We start from the raw sequence: 27485 nt of genomic DNA on the forward strand, positions 1-27485 counted from the left end.
TGCAGGGGAACCAGACTAGGTGCGCGATGGGCTAGTCTGTGCGCACTTACAGACTGCTTTCCAACTCCTATGTTCTCCATCCGTGTCGGATCAGCATGGGTTGCTCCCTAGAGAACCCCACTATTAGCAACCTTGGGGACCCCGTCCACTCTCTGGAATCACACCAGACCCAACAGCGGGGGGCTTCTGTGGACGCAGATTTCCACGGTCCCAGCGCGCGCTTTTGCCTCTGCTGCCACAGCGGCAGCAGCTTCTGCAGCTGCCGCTTTCGCTGTTGGGACACAGACACCCCACGTTATTCCCAGCAAAATACAACCTTTCTGTGGAATCCGCGTGTCCGCACCAGTCGGGGCCTCCACAGTTGTGGGTTTTTCAGGTCTCAGGTAAGATCCCCAGTTGCAGCACTAATGTGTTTGTGAGAGGTAGCACGTACAAGTGTTTACCTGGCTGCCATCTTCCAGGAAGTCCCCCACAGGTATTCATTTTATGCCCTTGTTTCTGTAGCATGATGTGTCAAGCAGACCTCAGGCACAGATTGACTGTGTTGACATTTACCCTCATTCCCCCTGTCTCCTCTCAGTCTCCCAATATGTTTCCTCATTGATACCTGAAAATCAACTGTTCATGATGCTTTAGTATAGACTTCCCCTCTCCATGTTCTTCTTTTAAAGTGAAAATATCCTCATTTAAAAGGCCCTTTAACTGAGCACTCCAGTTCTTTCTGTCCACCTTCTTCATAATGCTTTTATATACACCTCCTTGTAACAAAGGGGTCAGATGCATAGACTCTAACCCCATGGAGTCATTCTAGCCCTGCCTCTCTTGCATCTTGCCTAGACTTTAATCTTTGTGGGTCTCAGGTCCTTACTCTCCCTCACTCACCACTGACCATGGAAAGCTCCTTAAGTGGTTTTATTTAAACCACTCAAAACCTAAAGACTTCTCCCACCAACATATAAGTTACCTCTCAGAGCTTCAGGTTATATCCTTTTAGACTCAGCCCAGTGGTCCGGACTGCCAGATACTTGTCATTCAAAAGTAAAGTTCCATTTTCTGGTATAGCTGGGAGGATCTATGCTGTCTTGCCCATGGGACTAATACTATACCCTAAAAACCCCCATGCCCCACCCCAGCCCTTTTAACAGAAACATAATTTGCATGAACTCTGAGGACACACAGACCTTGCAGCATTCCTTTCCAATGTTTTCTATAGTCTCTACAAGCTCCGTGAGTCCTGATTTTACTTCTCCATGCCCAAAGTTTCCCACAACCCCAAAGGCTGCCGTGGACTTGGTACATATTTTCTTCTTTTTTTCTTTTATTCTCCTTACTCCTCATGTGGAGGATATATAGGGTGCTTTGACTTGGGGCTTAATTCCAACACTGCAATTCCTTGACAGCATTCCAGGAAGTTAAGAGCCAAAGAAATCAGAGGCTTTGGTCTTTTGTAACATCATCTCCCCCATAAATATCCAGAAGTCAGGAAGATGGTAAAAGAAGAGTAAATACTTTTAAAAACAGGGAGATAATTCTTCTATGTCAGAACTAGGATGGTACGCTTAGTTTGTTAATGGAGAAGCAGGCTCAGACAGTGGAGGAAATTGCCGAAGGTCATAAGTCAGTTCATAACAGAATTAGGACTTAGGGTTTCAACCTTCTGACTTTCTACTATTCTAGGGTGTGATATTAACTCCAATTCTAGAGCAAAGTGTTAAACATTGGAATGCCAGGCCTTGGTTCCATTCAAGATCATTTCTATTGGAATTACCAACCACAACCTTCCCTCCCGAAGGGAACTGCAGGTGGTGGATGCAAACCAAGTCATCTAGATAGCAGAAGATGCCTGCCATGTTTTCTAAATCTTTTTCCTGGAAACAAGGCACTCTCTCACAATCCATGGTATCTTGTCATAGCTGTTTTCTTTCTTCCTCCCTCCCTCTTTGGAAATGTGCCCAACCCCTGGCAAGTCAGAGGCTTTTTGGCAGCTACTACTACTCCACTGCCAAGTGCATTAGAATGCTCTCACAGCCTCCTAGTTGTTAGGAGTAAATAGATGATAGCTTCTTGGGGAAGGGCCCAGAAAATCCAGGGTTAATACCTACTTTGGGGACTGCTCTGGGCTTATTTATAGACCATGAATGGGAAAATGTACCCCAGAGATTGGCACAAGTCCTTCCATCACCTCAGCAGCTATTCTCACATCTGGAATATAAATGGCACCCACATTGTAGCTCTCTTTCTCAAGGACTAAAAATGTCCCTAGAAATGAGGATGACATCAGAATTCCATTTATGAAACCAATTGTCATTCAGCTCCTCTTATATCCCTGATTGTGCTGGCAATGGGATCTAAGGTGTAGTAACTGCTATACCTCTATCTTCCTCAGAGCCTGAAGTAATTTAGTTTGTTTTCTAGTACTCAATATCTGCCTTTCTATCTTCCTCCACTCATATTAGTCGCTTTGTCTCCCAGGCCAGACCAGTAGAGAGTACATGGTTGGAGATGAGTGTAAAACTTTGGAGTTATATAGAAACCAGGTTCAAATTTCTGGTCCACCACTTTGGGCAAGTTGCATAACCTTTCTGGACCTCAGTTTACCCATTTGAGAAATGAGAGGCTATATAACATCTAACTCACAGGATTATTATGAAGATTGAATCAAATAGAATTGATGAATGTTGCTGCCACAATTCCTCTAATAGAGGGGTGCTCTGTGATGGTAGGTCCCTTTTCCCCTCTGCCCTTTACTGATTCTATATGCCCAAGCACATCCTCCACATGCACACTCACATGCACTGCTGTCAGACTCAACCTGAATCTGCCCTAGTACATGAGCTACTTCCTCTCACTATTTATTTACCCACTCATCCAAGAAATATTTATTGAGCAAAATTAGAAGGTCAGTGGAGTTTGTGTTTTATAGCCTTGTGTGTTGGAAAGAGCAAAAGTTTTGAACAAAGTTCAGACATACCTGGATTTGAATCTTGGCTCTGTCACTTACTAGATGGTGAGCTGGAATAAGTCACTTTACCACTTTGAGATTCAGATTTCTTATCTGTAATATTTGGGTAATATAATAATTTGAACCTCACAGTCAATGCCATAACTCTCAAAAGGGCTAATAAACATAAAAGTGCTTTATAGCTCTTTTAAAAATAAACGACTTAGAGATAGAGTTGTGTCTTATACCTATCTAAGTCCCTTACATATAGGCATACCTCATTTTACTGAGCTTCATTTTATTGCACTTCACAGATGTTGCACTTTTTACAAATTGAAGGCAAGATCCTCAGTGAGCAAAAATATTATGACTTGCTTTATTGCAATATTTATTTTATTACAGTGCTCTGGAACCAAATCCACAATATCTCTGAGGTGTGTCTATAGTTGATAGTGAATAGTATCTGTTGATACCAATATTATAATTCAATATTTATTTTTGAAATAAAGTAGTGGGAGCTTCTTCTACTTGAAAGGACCAGAATATCCCAAGCAGCCCCTATATAGGTATACCTAAACATATGTCATTCTGCCTTTTGGCTGAGTTCTGCTAAAACCACTTGAAGTGTGGCTGACTCAGAAGCCTGTTTTGGCAATAACATTCAGATCATTTTCCACAGAGGCCATGATTCTCCAAGTAGGAGTGACTCTAAATAGGTGTTGGTTTATAGTAGCAATTTTCAACCTTTTTCTTCTCATGGCACAGATAAAGTAATTACTAAAATTATGCAACACCAAAAATATTTTGTGCCCATCTGCCAAAAAAAAAAAAAAATAGGTACAGTTTTGATTTATTCACACTGGGCAGTTATTGTATTGGTTGTCACCTGTTTTATTTGACAATCCATGGGAAAAGAGGCCAGTGTCACTGACTAAATAATCAGGTATTACATGTTTTAAAAATTGTGGTGGCACACCAGGGTACCTTTTGTAGCACACAAGTTGAAAATCACTGATCTAGAAGGATTGTAGGGTACATTTAGAATAACCTATCACCACTTGGTTGAATATCCCTGGAGCAGTTGGAAGGAATCTTAAACAAGACAATGGCTTCTGACCAGGTAAGAATAAACTGATATGTCTTTACCCATTATTTGAGTATTTCTTTGGTGATGGTATCAGTTAGCCATGTTTGATAACTGAGCTAGGTGTCAGAAGACCTGAATTCTGTTGCTAGGTTTCTGTATGTACTTGTGTGTGCTTAGTTCCAATCATTCTTCTTGTGTAAGCCTCAGTATCTTCATCTCGAAAATGGAAGCAGTGCTGTTTGGCTGCTTGGCTGTTCTGAGAACACAGATTTCACTTACTAATTGGGTCTGATTAGGTATGTCATTGGTTTCTCCTCCTATTCCATGTTATTTTAAACACAACCACTACTCACGTTTCCTTTTGATAGGTAGGTTACAGAAAGGGATGAAAATTTAGAACTCTTTACATTGCTCTGAGAGGGGCAAGAAATTAGAGTTATTGGTGGTAACAAGGTTTTGACAATATGTAATTTAAATAACCAAGCTCTTCATGCCATCTAAGACTTCAAGTATTAGAGAATTGTGCAGACCTGTAGTTCTTACTTTGTAATTCCAGACAAAAGCGTGAAGTTCTTTTTACCTTAAGTTATTCCCACAACAATATAAGAAGCTCCACAATAATTCAGATACTGGCTTTGGATTTCTTCTTTACTAATTTTAGCCCCTTTCTTCCCCGTGTCTGGACTTACACAAGTATAACCTCTCCTTCCATTCCCCATCTGCCTCAGTCCTGGTGGTCATTAGCCAGGCTTCTCTAAAAGGGGCTGATATCTGGACTCAGCCTAAAGGGTATTCTCTCACAACAGGTAACTTGGACCAGAGTTCCAAGACACTAGAAACCTGCAAGAACATTGGTGGATACTGGAAGCCCCAGGGACCAGGAAACAAGCAAGTCAATGAAGTAAGAACTCTTTCTTAGTTCCTTGAGAACTTACCAGACCTCCAGGACCATTTATTTCCTCTAAGCTTTCCTTTGTCTAGACATATCACAAGTTTTGGTGCTTCCAACGTGTGTAATGGAAGCAATTTTTAAAATGGGATTTTGAGCTATTTTATGGCTACATCAAAGTTGAGAATGTTTATATTTTTTTCCTGTGGTTAATTTTTTCTATGAGATAAATCAAGAACTTCTTATGACTTCCATGCAAGCTGCTCCCACCATTGTCTTTGGCTGCCTTTCCCATGGCAGATAAAAGAAGTGTGAGATTTTAAACCCTGGATACTTCTTTGGTTTTCTTTTATTACATCCTCAAGGTTCATGATCATCTTCAGTATTAATTGGTGGCATATTTATGGGCATTCTCTTAGAGAAGATGTTTTATAAATGCAGATATAATAACAGGTACTTAAGAGTTCAGTTTTAGTAGACTTCTTTACCTCCATGTATGTTTATGGCAACTTCAATAAGTGTAGCTTGCTTTTAAAAAAAATTCTTTATGTGGATTAAAAGTGTAGTTTTCTTGCTGTATCTCTGTGTGTATGTATGCCTGCCCATATATGCTTATAAATGCACCTTTTGCCCATCGACATACCTGTAAGAGTACCTTTGGGGTACATGTATGGGTATCCCTGAATGTGACTGAAATGCTTTTTTCTAACTTAACTGTCTGCTTGTGTGTGCATGCCTATTTGTATGTGTGTTTTCCATCCTTTTGTCTGAGTGTATCTTGGGTATTTTGACACCTGATCTTTTTTGTATGTGTTTGGAGCTATGTTCCTGTCTACTAACATCATTTAAAAAAAATATATTTTATTGATTTTTCACAGAGAGGAAGGGAGAAGGATAGAGAGCTAGAAATAATGATGAGAAAGAAATATCGACCAACTGCCTCCTGCCCCCCACCGGGGATGTGCTCGCAACCAATGTACATGCCCTTGACCGGAATCAAACCTGGGACCCTTCAGTTCGCAGACCGACGCTCCATCCACTGAGCCAAACTGGTTTCAGCCTCCACTAACATTTTACTTGAGGGTTTGTACAGATGTGCTTCTGTCAGCATGAGTCAGTCTATCTGGGAGCAAGTGTATTTGGACATATATGACTATAGCGCTATGGCTAAAGCTTGCTGAGCAATGACAGCTGAGAATCCAACCCCTAGTGGCTTAGCTTTTCCTATTACCAGACTCCCACTAGAATATTCCCGCTCAGAAGTAGCCTTCTAATCACAGCAATTCAGGCTTGTCTCATAACAGCCTAGAGACTCTTGGCCAGAGAGATATATCATGGAGTTGACAGTTTGTTTGTTTTTTATTTTAGTTTAGGAGTTGCAAAGTGATGGCCAGAAGAAAAGGTCTATGGCACTGGGCTTGCCTTCTTCTGTTCCATGCCATTGCTCAATTGCCAGCCTTCTCTTACTTGGTCCAGATTCAAGTTGATCCAATTCCTTCAAATAAAAGGGCAGTGACAGGGATGTCTGGGCACTTATTTCATTTTATCAAGGTCTCTTTTCACTCAGAGAACAAATGATCAGCATTTTCCTAATCAGTAATTTGTGTATGCTCAAAAACAGCAATTAGTCATTTGTGATAAAGCCCTTTCCCTGGGGAAGCTAGCCTTTGAAAGGCCCCAAGAGGTGAAATACATGGAAGTGGTTCCCATAGGATAAAATATCCACACTTTATGGTTTTAGGGAAGTGATAGGTGTCATCAAGAAAACCGTGGGCAGGGGGTGGGGGGTGCTCTATGGGATCCACAGGGCTTCAAATGTTTAAACAATCATTTTTGAAGCCCTATTCAGCCCTTCATTCTCCTATGATAGTAAAATAATAGTAATAATAATGGTTTAGATCTCTTCGATACTTTACAAAATGTTTTCAAACCCAAAGTTTTGTTTCAACTCATGGCATCCCTGTCAATAGTCTCACCCTCCTTTTGTACATAAAAACTCTGAGACTCAGAGAGGGGATATGACTTATTCAAAGGTACCCTGCTGATAAATGATAGAGTCAAACATTCTGTATGACTTCAAATCAGGATATAGGACCTAGATTGATGCTCTGCCTGCCTTTCAGAACCTGAGAAAATCCATACAGGAGCAAAATTCTTTTTCAAGGGACTGACTCAAGATAAATTAAAAAGAAGTTTAGTGGTAAGTTGCAATATTCAAGACTTCTTACAGAGAGTGGAATTTGAAGAATGGTAAGGGAGTAAATAGGCAGAGCAGAGGGAAGTAACTGCATAAGATGTATGTGTTATGACCAGGAGTGAACCACTCTCTTGATCCCCTGGAAACAGTTCCAGCTGGACTTTTACTAACAATATCAGGAGTCAAAGGGAGCTACTCTTTACATGTATGCATACCTAATAGCTAAGAGAACACTTTGAAGCATATAGTGCCATTTATTTATTTTATTATTTTTTAAAAATATATTTTATTGATTTTTTTACAGAGAGGAGGAGAGAGGGATAGAGAGCTAGAAACGTCGATGAGAGAGAAACATCAACCAGCTGCCTCTTGCACACCCCCTACCGGGGATGTGCCCGCAACCAATGTACATACCCTTGACCGGAATCGAACCTGGGACCTTCCAGTCCGCAGACCGATGCTCTACCACTGAGCCAAACCGGTTTTGGCAGCATATAGTGCCATTTAAATCCCACAGCTACCATGGGAAGACTATGTTACCTCCATTTTTCAAATAATAAAATAAAACTGAGAGAAAAGAAAGGACTTTCCTGAGGTGAAAAAACAAGTTCATAACAGACTCAGGGTGAACCTTCTTGTGGCTACAAGCTCAGTTTCCTGATGTCTATTTTCACTTGGGAAAGATGGCAGGATATCTGCTGTAGGTCTTAAAGCATATAGACCTAGCCATATAAATGCTCTATAAAAGACACAACTCAGAACAAAAGAGTCACACAGAAAGTGAAATAATAGAATATACATGCAAATAGAAAAAAAAAGCTGGTGTGGCAATAATTACATCTGACAAAATAGACTTCAAAACAAAGGCAATAAAAGAGACTAAGAAGATCAATACATAATACTAAAGGGATTGATCCAACAAAAGGATAAAACTCTTGTAAACATATATGCACCCAATATAGGAGCAACTAGATATATGAAGAAAATGTTGGTGGACTTTAAGGGAGAGATCAATAGCAATACATTCATAATAGGTGATTTTAACACCCCACTGTCATCACTGGATAGATCTTCCAGACCAAAAAATAAAAATTAAAAAAATCAACAGCAATCTTAAATAACACACTAGAGCAGATGGATTTAATTGATATTTACTGAACATTGCATCACAAAGCAGTAGAATATACATTATTCTCAAGTGCAAATGGGATATTTTCAAAGACAGATCACATGTTAGGACACAAAGTAAGTCTTGAAAAATTCAAGAAGATCGAAATCATATCAAGTATCTTCTCAGATCACAATGGCATGAAACTAGAAAGCAACTACAGTAAAAACAAACAAAACAACCATCAAAATATTCAAACTGATGGAGGCTAAATAGCATGTTATTAAACAATAAATGGGTTAACAATGAGATTAGGAAGAAATAAAAATTACCTGGAAACAAATGAAAATGAGCACACAACAACCCTAAATCTGAGGGACACAGATAAAGCATTCCTGAGAGAGTAGTTCATAGCCTTACAGGACTGCCTCAGTAAAGAAGAAAAATTATTAATAAACTATATAATCCTATAAATTAAAGAATTAGTAAACAAAAAAGCCCACAGTAAGTAGAAGGTAATAAATACTGATTAGGATAGACATTAATGATATAGAGACTAAAAAAAAGTACAAAAGACCAGTGAAACCAAGAGCTTGTTCTTTGAAAAGACAAACAAGTTGATGAATCTTTAGCCAGTTTCATCAAGAAACAAAGAGATGGGACCCAAATAAATAAAATCAGAAAAGAAGGAAGATAAGTAACAACTGACACCGCAAAAATACAAAGGATTGTAAGAAAACAATGAACAATTATAATGGGAAGGCAACTGGGGACGGGGGCTGTAAGCGATCAACCGAAGGACTTGTATGCATGCAAAACATAACCAATGGATATAAGACATGGTGGGGGGGTGATAGGTGAAGGCATATGCAGGGGAGTAGGGGAGGCTGGAGGGAGGTCAAGGGGGAAAAAGGAGACATATGTACTACTATTTGTAATGCTTAAAACAATATAAATAAATAAATAAATAAATAAATAAATAAATAAATAAATAAATAAATAGAAAAGACTGAACAACTAACTATAGGTGAACAAACTGGACATCCTGGATTAATGTACTAATTCTTAAAAACATACAATCTTCCAAAACTCAATCAGGAAAAATCTGAAAACCTGAATAGTCCGATAACAACTAATGAAAATGAAGTAATACTTTAAAAATTCCCAGCAAACAAAAGTCTTGGGCAGGGTGGTTTCACAGGGGAGTTTTACCAAATAGTCAAATAAGAACTAAGATCTATAATCCTCAAACTATACCAAAAATTCCAAGAGGAAGAAATACTTCCAAGCTCTTTTCATGAGGCCAACATTATTTTCATTCAAATAATTAAATAAAGACACCACAAAGAAAATTACAGGCCAATATCCCTGATGACCATAGATGCTAAAATCCTCAACAAAATATTAGTAAATTGGATCCAGCAATAGGTTAAAAACATCATATGCCATGACCAAGTGCGATTTATTCCAAGGATGTAAGGCTGGTACAGTACTTGTACATCAATAAACAAGATAAATCATGTGATACATAAACAAATTGAAAGACAAAAATCACATGTTCATATTACTAGATGCAGAAAAAAAAATTGACAAAATCCAATACCCATTTTTGATAGAAACTCTTAACAAAGTGTAATAGAAGGGTCATAACTCAACATAATAAAGGTCATATATGAAAAAAAAAACTACAGTCAACAGTATAGTCAATGGGCGAAAATTAAAACCATTTTTTCCTAAGAATCAGAACAAACCAGGGTTGTCTAATTTCACAGCTCTTATTCAACATAGTACTGGAAGTCCTAGCCAAAGTGATGAGACAAGAATAAATAAAAGGTATCCAAATTGGAAAGGAGGAAGTAAAACTGCCATTATTTACAGATGACATGATCTTGTACATAGAAAATCCTAAGGACTCCACCAAAAAACTACTAGATTATTCAATGAATTTGGCAATGTAGCAGGATGAAAAAGCAACACCCAAAATTCAATGGCATTTCTATACACCAATAATGAACTCTCAAAAAGAGATACTTAACAAAAAATTCCATTTAATTGCAACAAAAATTAAGATACTTAGGAATAAACTTAACCAAGGAGGTAAAAGTCGTGCACTATGAAAACTACAGAAAGTTGAATAAAGAAATAGAAAAAGCTGTAAACAAGTGGGATAATATATACTGTGTTCATTAGTTGGTAGAATTTACATCATTAAAATATCCATACTACCCAAAGCAATCTATACATTCAATGTATCCCCTATTAAAATACTAACCGCATATTTCACAGATCAAGAACAAACACTCCAAATATTTATATGGAATAAAAAATACCTCGAATATCGTCAGTCATCTTGAGAAAGCAGAACAAAGTTGGAGGAATCACAATACTGGATATCAAGCTATACTACTGTTGAAACATGAATCATCAAGCTAGACACAAGATGTCTTAATGAGCCAATTAGTTAGGAGTCATCTTTATTGAGCACAGGTTCAGAGCAGATTACTTTGCATATGTATCATTGCCTATGATACATAGGCAATGATATGTCAAATTCTGAACACCCAAAGGTGGAAGCATTCTCCTTTTATATCTTTTCAGGTCCTTGTGTAAGTTATTTTTACAGACAATTTGTAACCTTGAGTATATATCATATCTAACAAACACCTGTCATATCTATACAGACAACTTGTAACCTTGAGTACATATCATATCTATACAGGCACCTGGCATTAGTATCAGCATGTCAGCACCTTATGTTAGATGGCTAGCTTGCAAGGTCAGACAGTTAAGTTTATCTTTTCTATTATTCAAGATAAAAAACAAAGTTATATTTTACAGAATAAGAGACTATCTAAAAATAACAGAGTTGATTTATAGAATAAGAGACTGTCTAAGAAAAACAGATTAGTTCAAACAGCAGTTTCAAATAACAGTTTTCCAAAGGAGGGACCACCATGCTTCACTACAAACCCACTATAATCAAAACAGCCTGGTAATGGCACAAGAACTGGCATATAGATCAATGAACAGAATAGAGACCCCAGAAATCAACCCAATCCATCATGCTCAATTAATATTTAAAGCAGAAGGCAAGAACATACAATGGAATAAAGACAATCTTTTCAGTAAATAGTATTGGGATAGTTGGACAGATACATGCAAAAAAAAAATAATGAAACTAGATCACCAACTTACATCATACACAAGAATAAACTCAAAATGGATAAAAGATTTAAATGTAAGTTGTGCAACCATAAAAATCATAGAAGAAAATATAAGCAGCAAAATATCAGACATCTCATATAGCAGAATTTTCACTGATAAGAAGCCTAGGGTAAGACAAAGGAAAAAATAAACAAATGGGACCATATAAAATAAACAGTGTTTGCTCAGCAAAAGAAACTTTCAACGAAATGAAAAGGGAGCCCACTGCATGGGAGAAGATATTTGCCAATGATACATATGCAAAGGGCTTAATTTCAAAAATATATGAAGTATTCATACTAAAAAAAGACAATCCAATTAAAAGATGGGCAGAGGACCTAAATAGGCACTTCTCCAAAGAGTACATACAAATGGCCAAGAAACATATGAAAAAAAACCCTCAACATCACTAATTATTGGGGAGGTGCAAATTAAAATGACAACGAAGTATCACCTCAAACCTGCCAGAATGGCTACCATCAATTAATCACCAAATAAGTGCTGGGGAGGATGTGGAGAAAAAAAAGAACCCTAGTGCACTGCTGGTGGGAATGCAGAGTGGTACAATCACTTTGGAAAACAGTATGGAATTTCCTTAAAAAATTAAAAATGGAACTGCCATTTGACTCAGTGATCCTACTTCTCAGAAAAATCCTAAAATTCCTGAAACACCAATCAGAAAGAATATATGCACCCCTATGTTCATAATAGCAGTATTTATAAGAGCTAAGGTCTGGAAACAGCCCAAGTGCCCATTAGTAAATGAGTGGATTAAAAAAACTCTGTGGTACATTTACACAACAGATTACTATGCAACAGTAGAAAAGAAGGATCTCTTACCCTTTGAGACAGCATGGAGGAACCTGGAGAGTATGATGCTAAGTGAAATAAGCCAGAGAAAGACAAGTATCACATGATGTCACTTATATGTGGAATCTAATGAACAAAATAAATTGACAAAGTAGTTCTAGAGACATGGAAGCATGCAGCAGACAGATATCAGAGGGAAGTGAGGGGGGGGGGCTTTGAAAGAGAGTAACCAAATAATGTATATGCATTTATGCATAACCCATTGATACAGACAATGGTAGAATAGTGTCATGAAGGACTAGGGAGGGGGTGGGAGTGAGGAGCAGGGGGTCAATGGGGGGAAAAGGGAATATCTATAATACCTCCAACAATAAAGATAAATAATAAAAAGAAGCACTGGACAGAGCAAAGTAATCAGAGATGTTCTTTTCCTTCTACTCCACTTAATTTCAGGGCTGAGACTAGTGTAAAGTGAGTGAGGCACTTGCCTGTAAATAAGATTTAAAGGGTTGCCAAAAATACTTTGTAATCAGTATAAATAATATTTTAATATAGTTTTTACAATTTAAATTAATACAAAAGACACATTTAACAAAGTATCAAAAATTTAAATAATGACAGAATCAGTATTACTCATTTGTCCTGTTTTCTGGAACTTTAAATGGCTTTGTACAGCACTACTGAACTCTTTTTCATTTCTCCCCAGTACACAAATATACCTCACTTAGGAATCCAAGATGGAGCTGGATTTCTGCATTATGGAAGTTGAGTTTGGGGTCTTTCTAAGAAAAGTGATTAGTATATAATAATGATTAAGAGTATGGCCTCTGGAACTAGACAGCCTGCATATGAATGTTAGATTTGCTACTTATTTTCTCTAAAATGTTAAGGAGACCTCCAAGATAAGCTTGTATCACCTGGTCCACAATTAATATGCCATCTATCCTCCAAATTAAATTTGCTGGCAGATAATTAACTTCCAGTTGCTGAAGTGTATTGGGTCTGAAAGGGGGAAGGAAAGTGAGCAACTAATTGCATGACTTAGCAACCAGTCTCCATACTTTAGTTTACAGCAGTGTGGGAGTGGAGTCTGTCTGCAAAATTGCTACCGCTGGATGTGGAAAGACAAGTCACAAACTAGCCACACAGCCAATTGTAGGTACAAAGTAAGGGGAAAACACACTGCCACTTACTCACTGGTTACTTGTACTTATTTCTGGACCTCAGCTTCCCTAACTGGGTTAACATAAGAAACATTCAAACCTGTAAAACATTTTTGTGAGTTTATTTGAGCCAAACTGTTGACAATTTCCAGGAAGCAGAATCTCAACGTATTGAGATAATACTCCAAAGAATGGCAGTTTTTCACCTTGTTTTATACATTACAATCAAAAGAGGAGATATAAGTGGGCTACATGAACTCCATTAGTGATATCTTAGGGAGGCAGGATAAAGCAAAATGGGGAAATTTCTGGGATTGGATAAAAAGTAAAATTATAGACACATATTTCTTTTTTCTTAGGTGGGTGCAGGATAGGTGACAATTAACAGTTAAACAGCTAACAGTGATAATGAGGGAATCTGTAGTCTGCACCCTGGTGCCATTTGTTGTGCCTGAGGGGTTTGGAAAAAGGGAAGTTACAAGTTACCCTGACATTCCACAGGTATGTTATCTTAGATGCAAAAAAAGACAATAGGCTCAATAAAGATCAAAGTTGATCTTCCTCAGGGAAGATACTGGCCTAGGACATGACTACCCACTATAAACTGCTTTTTTAATTAAAAGGTTTTAATTTCAGACCATCCTTTGTGGTTACTTTAGGTCTCTGAGTTTGCAAGGCAGCCATTCAGACCTTACCTGAGTTAGTCAGGTTAGTATGTGGCCCCTTTTCATCCATACTGTAAAATAGGGGTAATTTTAATGGATCAAATGAAAAATGTCTTCACTTTTTCAGCAAATACAACCTTTGATTAAGAGTGTTATTTTTTTCACTTATAGAGCACTTGCCATGTGTATTTGTTTCCTATTTCTGCTGAATAAATTACCACACACTCGAAAGGGGTCTCACTAGCTAAAATCAAAGTATCATAAGACTGCATTCCTTTATGGAAGCTTTTGGGGAGAATCTGTTTTCTTCCTTTTCCAACTTCCACAGGCTACCAGCATTTTTCAATTCATAGCTATCTTCTATCTTCAAAGCCAGCAATAACTGGTCAAGTCTTTCTCATATCACATCGCATCGCATCGCATCGCATCACATCACATCACTCTGATACCAAATGTTCTGCCTTCCTCATGTATATTTAAGCATCTTTGTGATAACATTGAGGCCACTGGATAACCCAGGATAATATCAATATTTTAAAGTAATTAATTAATAACATTAATTCCATCTACTGCCTTAATTTCACTTCGCTATATAACCTAAGTCATTCACAGGATCCAATATTTATAAAAGTAGACATCTTTGGGGAACCATTATTCTGCTTACCACATCATGTGTTAGGTACAATTATAAGTGTTTTACATGTATTGACCTCATAAAATCCTCACAATAACTCCTTTGAAGCAGAAAATATTACTATTTCCATTTTATAGACAAGGAGACTAAAGCATGCAGAAGTTAGGCAGGTTGCCTAAGGCCCCACAGCTAAGAAGTGGTAGAGTAAGAATTTGAGTCCAGGCAAATTCTAACTTCAGAGTTTAACTTCCGAGTTTATATTCTTGCCCACTCAACTATGCTGCAGATGTCCCAACCAGATTGGGATGGAGTGTTATTTAACTGTGTACACCCAGTGCCAGATTCACATGTTTATCACACTGAATTCAGTAAATAAGCATTTATTTAAAGAACAGGTATGTACTCTTGATTATAGGCAGAAAGCTATAAAGAAAAATTTATGAATTAGAAATAAATTTCTGTGGCAGGGAAAGGGACCAAGAGAATGATGTTAAATCTTTATTATTGAAAGTATTACAGAAGTCCCTTTTCCCCCATTGACCTCTTCCAGACTGCTCCCATCCTCTCCCCAGGCCCTCACCACCCAATTGTATATGTCTATGGGTTATGTATAAAAGCAAACAAGTTCATTGGTTGATCTCTTCCAACTCATCCTCCCCTGCTTAACCTTTGAGGTTTGACAGTCTGTTCATGCTTCTTTGACTTTGGGTCTATTTTTGTTCATCAGTTTATGTTGTTCATTAGATTCCACATATGAGTGAAATCATGTGACACTTATCTTCCTCTGACTGGCTTATTTTGCTTAGCATAATGCTCTCCAGGTCCATCTATGCTGTTGCAATTTGCTGCATAGTATTCCATTGTGTAAATTACCAGAGGTTTTTTTTATCTGCTCATCTGATGAGCAGCACAGAAGGTGTTTTCAAATCTTAGCTATTGTAAATTGCTCTGCTGGAACATAGAGATGCATATATTTTTTCTGATGAGTATTTTGGGTTTCTTAGGATATATTCCTAGAAGTGGGATTGCTGGGTCAAGTGGGAGTTCCATTTTTAATTTTTTTGAGGAAATTCCCTACTGTTTTCCATAATGGCTGCATCAGTCTGCATTCCCACCAGCAGTGTATGAGGGTTCCCTTTTGTCCACAACCTCACCAACACTTGTTGTTTGTTGATTTGTGGATGATAGCCATTCTGACAGGTATGAGGTGATATCTCATTGTCATTTTGATTTGCGTCTCTGGGATGAGCATTTTTTTCATAGATCTCTTGGCTTTCTGTATGTCCACTTTGGAGAGTGTCTATTTAGGTCCTTTGTCCATTTTTTTATTGGATTTTTTGTCTTCCTTTTGTTAAGTTGTATGAGTTCACTATAAATGTTGGAGATTAATCCATTATCAGATGTATCATTGGCAAATATGTTCTTTTTCTTGGGTATTTTACAAATACAGGGTAAGCTATAAGGTTATACTTAGCTACGGTATATGGTTCCCCCACTATTTATCTTTAGCACCCCAAGGACAAAAATTTTTACATTTGTTTTATCTATTAGTTGTTACAAGATTGAGATATAATAATGAGTTAAATAAAGGCAGGCTTTTTTTTTTTTTACATTCATTTTTTTGAATCATGTGCAAAAGGTGTAGAAGTAGGCTGTTCAGGGCTGTCGTGTAATTTGCATCCTTAGCATGTAATTTGCATCCTCAAGGTCACAAGGTGTTTACTAGAACTCCAGCTGTCACATCCATATTATAAATGTGGGAAGGGTAAAATGGTACCTGCTATCATTTTAAGGAGCTTTCCCAGAAGCTCCACCTAAGACCTTTGAGGAAGCTCTTATATGCCACTTAGCAAAGGAGGCTAAGGCACATTCATACTCAAGAAGAAGGGCTTTTGGTAGATAACTAGTAGTCTCTCTACAACAACTAGTAGAGTGAGAAACAAGCCTCTTACAATAGTCTGCTTCCTCAGCCTATGTTCTTCCTGGGAATACTGAGAAAGGAGCTTCTCTTCCCCCCCCCCTTTTTTTTTTCTTTGGAGACTGTAGCAAGGTTTAGGGTGGGGGACATCAATCACTAATGCTTATAGGCGCTTAGTTGGTAAGTTATATGAGAGATATTGCAGGTTGAATGTATTTGGTGATAGTGAGGAGCATGGCAAACTGGAGATCACAATACTTTTTAAAAGGAGGCAGCTAGTACTCAGTTCCACTGGATTTTGACTGTATGTAAAAGTGGGCTTATTTTGCTAGATCTTCTGGTTTTGTTCAATGGAATTTGAAAATCTAGGTTTTCTTGTGCAATATCCTGCTTTTTAAATATTGGATTAACTTAAAAAAATATATATGATGTAACTAAACATAGAATCCAACCCCAAGTCACTAGTTTTCAACCACTGGTGTAATGGAAAGAGCACTGTATTTGGAGAACAGAATTCTAGTCCCAGATGTGTTGTATGATCATGTGTATCTTCCTGTCTCTGGAATTCAAATTCCCAATCTTTAATAGGAAGGTGTTTTACTATAGAATTTCTATGGAATTTTTTTTTTTTAATCTCTGACGCTCTCTGTATTTTTCCTTAGATGTAACTAGAGGTCTGGTGCACTGATTCATGCATGGGTGGGGTCTGGTCAGACCACCTGGATTGGGGCCAGGGCTGGCTGGGGGAACGGATTTGGGGTGGTTGGCCAGCTGGCCCCGCGCCCAGATTGAACTCCTGGTTGAGGGGGCAATTTGTATATTAGCCTTTTATTATATAGGGTAGCCAACTGAAATGTTACTTAAAAAAAAAAAACAACTTTTTAGATATTTGTTTAAAATTTTACTTTTTAAGAAACATAACTTATCATATATTGATTTGCTACCTCTGGACTTGTCATCTGGGAAAAATATCTAGTCCCTTATTTACCATTTGTTGTCAAGACTTTCTTAGCTATAACCTGCTTGCTTCATCCAATTCACTTAGAAATGTTAAGGCCACTGCATGTTATATTGAACTTAATGTTTTTCTTTGCTTTTGTTAATCCTCACCTGAGGATTTTTTTCCATTGATTTTTATAGAGAGTGGAAGGGAGGGAGGGGGAGAGAGAGAGATAGAGAGAGAGAGAGAGAGAGAGAGAGCGCAAGCGAGAGATCAACGTGAGAGACACATCAATTGGTTGCCTCCTGCTTGCACCCCAACTGGGACTAGGATGGAATCTGCAACCCAGGTACGTGCCCTTGACCTGGAATCAAACCTGCCACCTTCAGTGCGTGGGCTGACACTCTAAACCACTGTACACCACTGGCCAGATTGAATTTATTTTTAAAAAAATGTGTGAAATCCACTAAAATGATTAGTATTGTTGTCTAGCTGGATTATTTTTTATAACATTTCAGCAAAGGTCAAAGAGAGGATGGGAGTGAGGCTTAAAATTAGTCAAATCTAGGAGGAATTCATCTGGAGATAGTGCAAGAAACAAAGAGCTGATGGCAGAAGGAATAAAAAGTTAATAAAAAAATTGCTACTTTTTGAGCAACTACAGGTGCTTTATATAAGTCATAATTTTATCTACCCACCAACCAAAATGAAGCATTATCTTTACCATTTTCAGTGTGGGGCAAGGGCTGGTAAACTTTTTCTATAAAGGGTGAGAAAGAAAACATTTTAGACTGTGTGCCACATTAGGTCCTGGTTACATGTTTTTCTTTATTTTTTTAAAACAACCCATTAGAAATGTACAAGATGTACAAAAACTGGTCGTGGGCAGGATTTGCCCCATACCTGCTTGTGCCTGGTATAAAAGGTTAAAAGCATTTACACTGGAGATAGCAGAGTTAAAATACTGGCTCCACTTATCACTAACTGCACAACTGAACAAGTCACTTAGCCTCTCCCTACCTCAGTTTCTCCATCTATAAAAATGGGATAATTATAGAAGTTACTTCACAGGGTTGCTATAAGAAATCACTGAGTCATTATTTGTTTATTTATTTTTTTATTGATTTTGTACAGAGAGGAAGGGAAAGAGATAGAGAGTTAGAAACATCGATGAGAGAGAGTCATCGATCAGCTGCCTCTTGCACACCCCCTACTGGGGATATGCCCGCAACCAAGGTACATGCCCTTGACCAGAATCAAACCCGGGACCCTTCAGTCCCCAAGCCGACGCTCTATCCATTGAGCCAAACCGGTCTTCACTGAGTCATTATTTGTAAACAGTGCCTCACACACAATGTTTACTGAATAAATAAGAAAGCTTAGAATCTGATTTAGGAATGAAAGAGGCATGTTTGCTTCTCTAATGTGCTTCTAATTATACCCCATGGGTAGCTACTCCCTCTAAATCTGTTACTGGTGGGCCAGGTTCTCCAATTTGCTTTGTTCTCTGTGTTAAATGCCTCAGATAATACACCAAACACACAGCATTGCTGGTTACTCCATCCTAGGCCCATGTGCATTGAACCAGAAACTTGATGCCTCACTGCCTCTATATAAGGCTCTCAGGGAGCTATTAGTTAGGGAACAAACCTCTCTTCCCTGAGAGTATGTACCACCAATTGCATAAGCTTGCCATGGGGCTAGCCCCCTTCTTAATCCCTAAATGAACCACTCTCAGCATTACTTGACAAAGTTGACTACTCTCTTATTTTTGAAACTCCCTCTTTCTTGGTTTCCAGGACATCACACTCTTAGTATTTTATCCTTACTTCCTAAGCCTCTAAATGTTGGAAGGCCTCGGGGCTCAGTCCTTGGACTTCCTCTCTTCTCCATTTGTACTCCCTTCTTTGGTAACTTCATCTAGCCTCATGCCTTTAAGTAACATTTAAACATTAATAACTCCAAAATTTATATCTCCAGGCTGGCCTCACTCAACACATATATCTGCCTGCCTACTTAACATCTCCACTTGGATATATAATAAGCATTTCAAACTTAATATGTTCCAAACTGTACTCAGCTCCTGCCAAACTGAGCTCTAAAACCCCACATCTGCTTCTCCTGCACTTTTCCCTCCGTCAGTTAGCAGTATGAAAGGCTAAAGCCAATGGTGCACTGGCAAGCTAAATATCCAACTCAGAAGGTGAATAAAGAAAAGAAAATGTATTTAAGGAAAAGAGGATGGGAATAGCCAAAGAGAACGGCTATACAGCACTGAGCCAAAAGGTATTGGGTTCATGATGGCAGCAAAAATATACTTAGGACAGTGAAACAAGGAAGGGTATAGAAGAAGCAACAGGAAGCCTAGGCTGGGCTGCTCTGGCTCACTGAGAAGTTAGAGAAAAGGGGGCCTTGGAAACAGTTCAGAGAGTTAGCCTGGGATTAACTGCAGCTGCCCATTGCTCCCCTGGCAGAAGTCTCACGGGGTCCCTTAGAGGTTAGGGGATATATTCCTGTGGGGGAATGAGTGGGGGAGGGAATGGCACAGCCATGCTCCTTGGAGGGAGAGGGTACACTGGGTCCTTTGTCCTGAGTATATTTATCTCTCTCTTGCAGATGGAAATCTTAGGGGAGGTCTCAGGGGAGTGTCTCAATAAAATATTCATCAGCTTTCCAGGTGTGCTCTTTCAGGGTCGTGGTCTCCAACCATTGGTCCATTGGTAGGTACAAAGACAGAAGGTTATTTGTCAATGCAACTGGTCCTGAGGCAGCCACTTGGGTCACTTGTCTGATTTTGCTGCTTTTCTAGGCCTGGAGCGGAAATACAACTGAGGCTTAGATGTGATCCTTAGGGAGGAAAAGGTCAAGGGGTCTAAACCACATGACTAGTGATATGCTAGGGGATATAGGTTACCCTGGGGACAAGGTTCTTGTTTTTCCAGTTTTTCCCCTTGCTAGGCATCCAGGACTTTCTGCCCTGGTGAATTTCTCTACCTGGCCTATCATTCTTGCTCTGCTCATGTCTGTCTGTCTAACAAGTAACTTCCAGATACTTTCTTTTAATTGGTCAGACCAAAACCTTAATAACTAATTTCCCCTCAGGCCCCACATCTAATACCTTAGGAAATCCTGTTGGTTCTACCTTGAAAATGTATCTAGAATCGATTACTTCTCACTACTTCCTTTGCTGCCACCCTAATCTGAATCACCACCATCTCTTACTACAGTTTATTACATTACTCTCCTTACTGCTCTGTTTCCTCCTTTAACAATTTATAGTCAATTCACTACACAGCAGCCAGAGCGAGCTTGTTAAAACTTAATTCAAATCACATTACATGTTTCTCCTCTGCTCAATATCCTTCAGTTATCTCCCATCTCACTCATAGTAAACATCTAATCCTCACAATGATCCCTAAAATCCTACATGATCGCCCTCATTGTCTCTGTGACCTCATCTCCCATCACAGTCTCCAGTGCTCACTCCACTCCTCTCACACTGCTTTCCCTTCTGTTCTTAAGAGCCACCAGACGCACTCTATCATTGAGGCCTTGCTTGATATTCCATTTACCTGGAATACTCTGGCCTCAGATCTCTGCATCACTTTCTCACTCCTATCAGGTCTGGTTCACCAGTTTTTTTTTCCTCAGTGAGACTATGCCTATCTTTTTAAAAATTGCATACTTGCCATTCTTCTCTCTGTTCCTCCCCCACCCCAACAGCAATTATAACTATAACTATCTAACATATTATACATTTTATTTGTTTCTTTGGCATGGGTCTCTTTCTGCTAGAATATAAGCTCCCTGGAAGCAAGGATTTTGACTGTTTTATTGACCAATATACTCCTAATTTCAAGAATAGGAATTCCCCAGCACATAAAAGCTACCTAATAAATATTCTTTGAATAAATAAATGAAAAGAACTCCTCTCTCCCATTGCTTCCTTATATTGTTTTCCTTCTCTCCAATAATATAAAATAGGCATAAGCATCCCCAGAGGATCCAGAGGCATGTTCAGAGAGGAATCATACCTCAAAAGGAAAGAAAGTATGGTGGAAACTAAGCAAGTGGTCTGATGCCTGCCCAAATTTCATTTGTCTGGCTGCCAGTGTTTCTTGAGGCTCTCTCAATGTAGGTTTTGAGCTTTGGGGACTAGAGTATTTTCACTGCTCTTAACATAATTTGCCCCTGAGCCTGGGCCCCCTTCTCCTCTTGGCCATCTTGCATATTAGACCCTAAACACCTTGCTCTGTGACAGATTCATATTTCTCACAGGAGTGAAGTGACAGGCACACATGACTACTAATAAAGACTAATGGTTGTGTGGGGCCACTAGGGGCGTGTGTGTGTGTGTGTGTATGTGTGTGTGTGATTTAATAGTCTACATTTTATCTGTACCCATTGTGTGTTGGTGTCTATATACATGGTTTTCAACAGTGCTGGCAGTTGAAACAAGGTGCTTCATTATCTTTAGAGGTCCTCACTGCAATCCCTTTAACTCTACCCCCACCTCAATCCTGCAGTTAATCACCACCATCATGCCAGACACACACACACACACACACACACACACACACACACATATTCACACACTGACTGGCCATATTATTATGATCTCTGAATGCATGATAATCTGGCCACTCAGTGTATATCCTGTATAATAAAAGGCTAATATATAAATTGTCCCCTTGGTCAGGAATTCGACCAGCAGGCAGGCTGGCCACCTGACCATGTCCCTTCCCCCTAGCCAGGCTGGCTAGATCCCACCCATGCATGAATTCATGCACCAGGCCTCTAATTTATATATCCTACCTAATAAAAGAGTGATATGCAAATTAACCATCACTCAGCTGCACCAACAAGCCATGCCAATCAGAATGAGTATGCAAATTAACCCCAACCAACATGGCTGCCACCACAGGGAGGCTTTGGTTTCCCTGGTAATGGAAGGAAGCCAAGCTTTCCACACACCCTGGCCGACACAGGCCTCCACTAAATGGTTTCAATTATAGAAGGTAAATCCCAAGAAAAATGGCAGCAGCCCTTGAGCTGGAGAGAGCAGGCTAGGGTTGCCCCCAGAGACAGAGGAAGCCAAGCTTTCCACCTGCCCTGGCTGACCTAGGCCTCCACTCCAGGCTATAAAGTTTCAATTATAGAAGATACATAAATTCAAACAGAAATGGCTGTAGCCACAGCGTGAGCAGGAAGCTTGGCTTTGCTCCAGGCTACAAAGTTTCAATTGTAGAAGGTAAATAAATTCCAGATATCAGGGCCTCTGCTTGGGATGCCAGGGGGCATGGCCAGCATGTAAACCACCATAGGCCCCTCACCCAGGCCACCCCATGCCCCAAGGGAACCCCCACCCTGATCTGGGACATCCTTCAGGGCAAACCAGCTGACCCCCACCCATACACCAGGCCTCTATCCTATCTAATAAGAGTAATATGCAGATTGACCATCACTCCAACACACAAGATCAAGATAGCTGCCACCATGTGGTCAAAGATCTTGGTCCCATGTGTATACAAGATGGCCACCACAAGGTGGCCAGCAGGGGAGGGCAGGTTGGGGGGGGGAACCAAGGCCTGCAGGGAAGGGCAGTTAGGGGTGACCAGGCTGGCAGAGGAAGGAAGTTGGGGGCAAACCGGCTGGCAGGGGGGCAGTTAGACATCAATCAGGCTGGGAGTGCAGTGGTTAGGGTGTGATCAGGCTGACAGGCAGCAGTGATTAGGGGCAGTTAGGAAGGCAGGCAGTTGAGCTGTTGGGAGCCAGCATTCCTGGATTGTGAGAGGGATATCTGACTATCAGGATTGGGCCTAGATGGGCAATTGGTCATTCCTCGAGGGGTCCCAGATTGGAGGGAGTGCAGGCTAGGCTGAGAGACACCTCCCCACCCCACCCCCCGCCCCCGTGCATGAATTTTGTGCACTGGGCCTCTATATATGCTTATACACACACTGCACACACTGAGTGGCCAGATTATTATGCATTCAGAGATCATAGTAATCTGGCCACTCAGTGTAGATAGATAGATAGATAGATAGATAGATAGATAGATAGATAGATAGATAGAGATAGAGATATTCACAACTAACATACAAAATTGAAACTAACTTTTCATGGGATAATACCCTTAATATTTGCTTTGTAGTCTGATATTTTCCCTCCAGTTACAAAATAAAAGTGTTAGTCAGGCCCTGGCCTGTTTGGCTCAGTGGTTAGAGGGTTGGTGCACAGACTGAAGGGTCTGGGTTCGATTCTTGGTCAAGGGCATGTACCTGCTTTGCAGGCCCAATCCTGACCCTAGTTAGGGTGTGTGCAGGAGGCAACTGATTGATGAGTCTTTCTTACATTGATATTTCTCCCTTCCTGTCTCTCCTGCTCCCTTCCACTCTCTCTAAAAATTAATGGAAAAATGTCATCAGGTGAGGATTAGGAACAAACAAAACAAAAATAAAAATAAAAAAAGCTGGTCAGGATACACCCAATTGATTTTACCACCCAAATGGGTCCACTTCGCCATTCATTAAAGGATTGCAAACAGCCCTTTTTGAAAATCACTGCTTTAGAGTGCATGCCCATTTTCAAACCTATTTGCATTTCTCAGAGGCTTCTAAAATGTTTCCAGCCCCAAAGGGAGTCATTATATTCTTGGAATGTGAGGAATGACAAGAGGCATTGGGGGAGGGGGACAGGGAATTGAGGCACCAATAGCATGCCTTAGAGTTCCTGGTGAAAGTTTGACCCTGCATGGCTTGCTCTACCCATCTTAAAATCTACTCTGACCTTCTCTGAACCCTACCAAGCTCAGCCATTTTTTTTCTCCTTTCACAGAACATCAATTCATTCAACAAACATTTTTTAGTGCCCCAAGACTAGGTGCTCTGACAGAGGCTATGGGAAAGCAAAATTATGTGGGGTGACCAACTCATAATAAGCTAACTACATAAAGCAAGCAGTAATAAGGGTAGTATAAAGGGTGCCCACCAAATGTCGTGAGCATGCATAGAAAGGGAGATTGATTTCAATTTGGGTTGAAACTTCATAAAAGATATGGTTTTGAGTCTGACCTGAAAGGATGGCTAGGAGGTAGATAAGCAAAAGTAGGGGATGAATTCTCAAAGGATATTAAAACAATACAAAACAAAAACTCATGAGCTGAAAAGTGTGGATACCGGGTACGTATAGTCTGAAGAGTATCTAGGCTGGGTGGAGAAAATTGTTAATATCTTGCTACTTAATTCTGTAAGCAATAGGGAATCATTAAGAGTTTCATCAGCCCAAGCTGGTTTGGCTCAGTGGATAGAGTGTTGGGCTGTGGACTGAAGAGCCCCAGGTTCTATTTCAGTCAAGGGCACATGCCTGGGTTGCAGACTCAGTCTCCAGTGGAGTGTATGCAGGAGGCAGCTAATCAATGATTCTCTCTCATCATTGGTGTTCCTCTCTCTCTCTCTCTCTCTTTCTCTCTCTCTCTCTCTCTCTCTCTCTCTCTCTCTCTCTCTCTCTCTCTCCTTCTACCTTCCTTTCTGAAATAAACAAAAAAAAGTCTTTAAAAAAGTGTCTCATTAGAGGAGGATCAACCCATAGGGTTCCAACTCTGGCAGCAGTGTGAAAGTGAATTGGAGGGCAGCAAAAATGGAGGTAAGTGGACACTTAGGAGGCTGATGTGATAGTTCAGGAGAAACATAAATGAGGGCCTGATGTGGCACAATGGTGGTGGATATATAAAGGAGGGGATACACAGAAGAAATGCTAATAAGGGTTAAGGCAACAGGACTTGACAACTAATAATATATGGGTGTGCAGGTGAAGTCTTTTCTCCTCCTTCCCAGTTTGCCCTCAACCAAGGACTTCTACAGCAGTGTGATGAACTCTGAATCTTCCTATACTAGAAAGAGGAAGCATGAGTGTGGCTGTGTGCCTCCTGCTGAGCAAAAGATGAGGAAGAGGAGACAGTTAATCATAGGCAAGCCAGGAAGCCAGGCTGGGCTCATCCTGTTGTCATAGCATTTTAGAAAATCATAGAATTTTAGAGCAGGAAAGCAACATTAGGATCCTGCTGTGAGGATGTCCTACTGTGAGGAGGGGCCAGATAAGGATGAAGGAGTCTAGCAAAGGAAGGAGCTTTTAGAAAAGGCCTTAACCTTGATCTCTTAAGCTGAGCTCTTCCTCTGTCCTCCTATTTTCTCTTCTCTACCTTCCACTCCTCCCTGTTTTCTCCCTCCTCACCCACCACTGCCTCTTCCTCCTCCTTTATCCTTCTTTTTGTCTTGCTGTCTCTTTTCTCTCTTCTTCCTTCTCTCCCTTTCCTAGTTATCCTCCTCTTGATTTTTCTTATTTTCTATTATTTTTAAAATATATTTTTATTGATTTCAGAGAGGAAGGAAGAGGGAGAGAGAGTCTGAAGCATCAATGATGAGAGAGAATCATTGATTGGCTGCCTTCTGCATATACCTTACTGTGGAATCGAGCCCACAACCCGGGCATGTGCCCTTGACTGGAATTAAGCCCAGGACCCTTTAATCCGCAGGCCAACACTCTATCTACTGAGCCAAAACAGCTAGTGCTTTTCTTATTTTCTTTTTCTCCATTTTACTCTCTCTCCTTATTTTCTCCCTTCTATTCCCGACTCTCCTCAGCCCTCGGGACACCAAGAAAAACAAAACAAAGCAAAAACACAAGTTTTCCTTGGAGTTTAGGAGAAATCGTCTGGAATCTGAGAGATGACTTAAGCACTCAAACCTTGGAGGGACAAGTACCCTAGAAGTAGCCTCACCTTCTATTAAGTACATTCTTTGCCAGCTTTTTTTAAATAGTGCTTTTCCTGGCCAAGCACTCCTCTGGCTGAAAGAATCTCTTCCTGTCTTTTCACTACCTCACTGGAGAATGGATTAACAGGCACCTTGAACAGGTTTAGCGATTAACCCAGTGCAGTGAAAGCTGGGGCTGGAGGCCACAGCTCTTTCTTTTTTTACTTCTTTGCTCTTTCTACAGGCCTCTCACTTCTATCAGTGTGGTCCATGGACCAGTGGTATCCACATTACCTGGGAATCTGTCAGAAATGCAGGACCTCTCTATATCTACTGATTCAGAATATTTACTTTAACAAGAATATCCTTGAACATTAAAGTGTGAATAGCACTGTTCCGCATAGAATACATCTCTATATGGACACAGTCATTCCTAGAGCAACCCTTTCTGTGTTTTATTGAAACTGGAGGGTAAAGAAATTGAAGGTCAGAGAGCCCTGGAGGGCAAGGGTTACTACTCAGATGTCTTCAGAGGCTAGTTAGGGGGTCTGGCTCTAAGGGAAGTAGTTGCCACTCAACTCCAGCTGATTGTTGCATGGTGGGAATACCAGCCTACATATATCACATCTTCTTTATCCATTCATCTACTGATGGACATCTAGGTTGCTTCCACATCTTGGCTATTATAAATAATTCTGCAATAAACATGGGGCTGCATGTGTCGTTTTGAATTAGGGTTTTCATTTTCTTGGGATAAATAACAAGAAGTGAAATAGCTGGGTCATATTGCAACAACATTTATGGATCTGGAGGGTATTATGTTAAGTGAAATAAGACAAAGAAAAAACAAGTAACATATTACTTCACTTATATGTGGAATCTAAAAAAAAAAAAAAAGTAAACAAATGAACAAATAAAACACAAAGACAAAAACTAAACAGGAACAAGACAGGGATGTCCACTTTCACCCCTCCTGTTCTACATAGTGCTAGGAGTGCTAGTCATAGCAATCAGAGAAGATGAAGAAATAAAATGCATCTAACTGGAGGGGGGGAGGAAATAAAACTCTCATTATTTGCCGATTACATGATATTGTATATAGAAAATCCTAAAGACTCTACCAAAAAGCTATTAGATTTAATAAATGAATTCGTCAACATAGCAGGATATAATATT

The 27485-nt window shown here is 39.7% G+C and overlaps 1 protein-coding gene across 3 annotated transcripts in view; it reads left to right on the forward strand.

The window, feature by feature from the left end:
* Positions 1 to 27485, forward strand: part of ARHGEF9 (Cdc42 guanine nucleotide exchange factor 9) — a 306848-nt gene that overhangs the window by 85057 nt on the left and 194306 nt on the right. For all 3 annotated transcript variants that reach the window (XM_084869460.1, XM_084869456.1, XM_084869459.1), the window contains exon 3: positions 4835 to 4929. In XM_084869460.1, the coding sequence (XP_084725586.1) occupies positions 4835 to 4929 (95 nt within the window). The remainder of the gene's footprint in view (positions 1 to 4834; positions 4930 to 27485) is intronic.

This window comes from Pipistrellus hanaki, assembly GCF_964339955.1.
Source record: "Pipistrellus hanaki genome assembly, chromosome: X".
Taxonomy (NCBI): domain Eukaryota; kingdom Metazoa; phylum Chordata; class Mammalia; order Chiroptera; family Vespertilionidae; genus Pipistrellus; species Pipistrellus hanaki.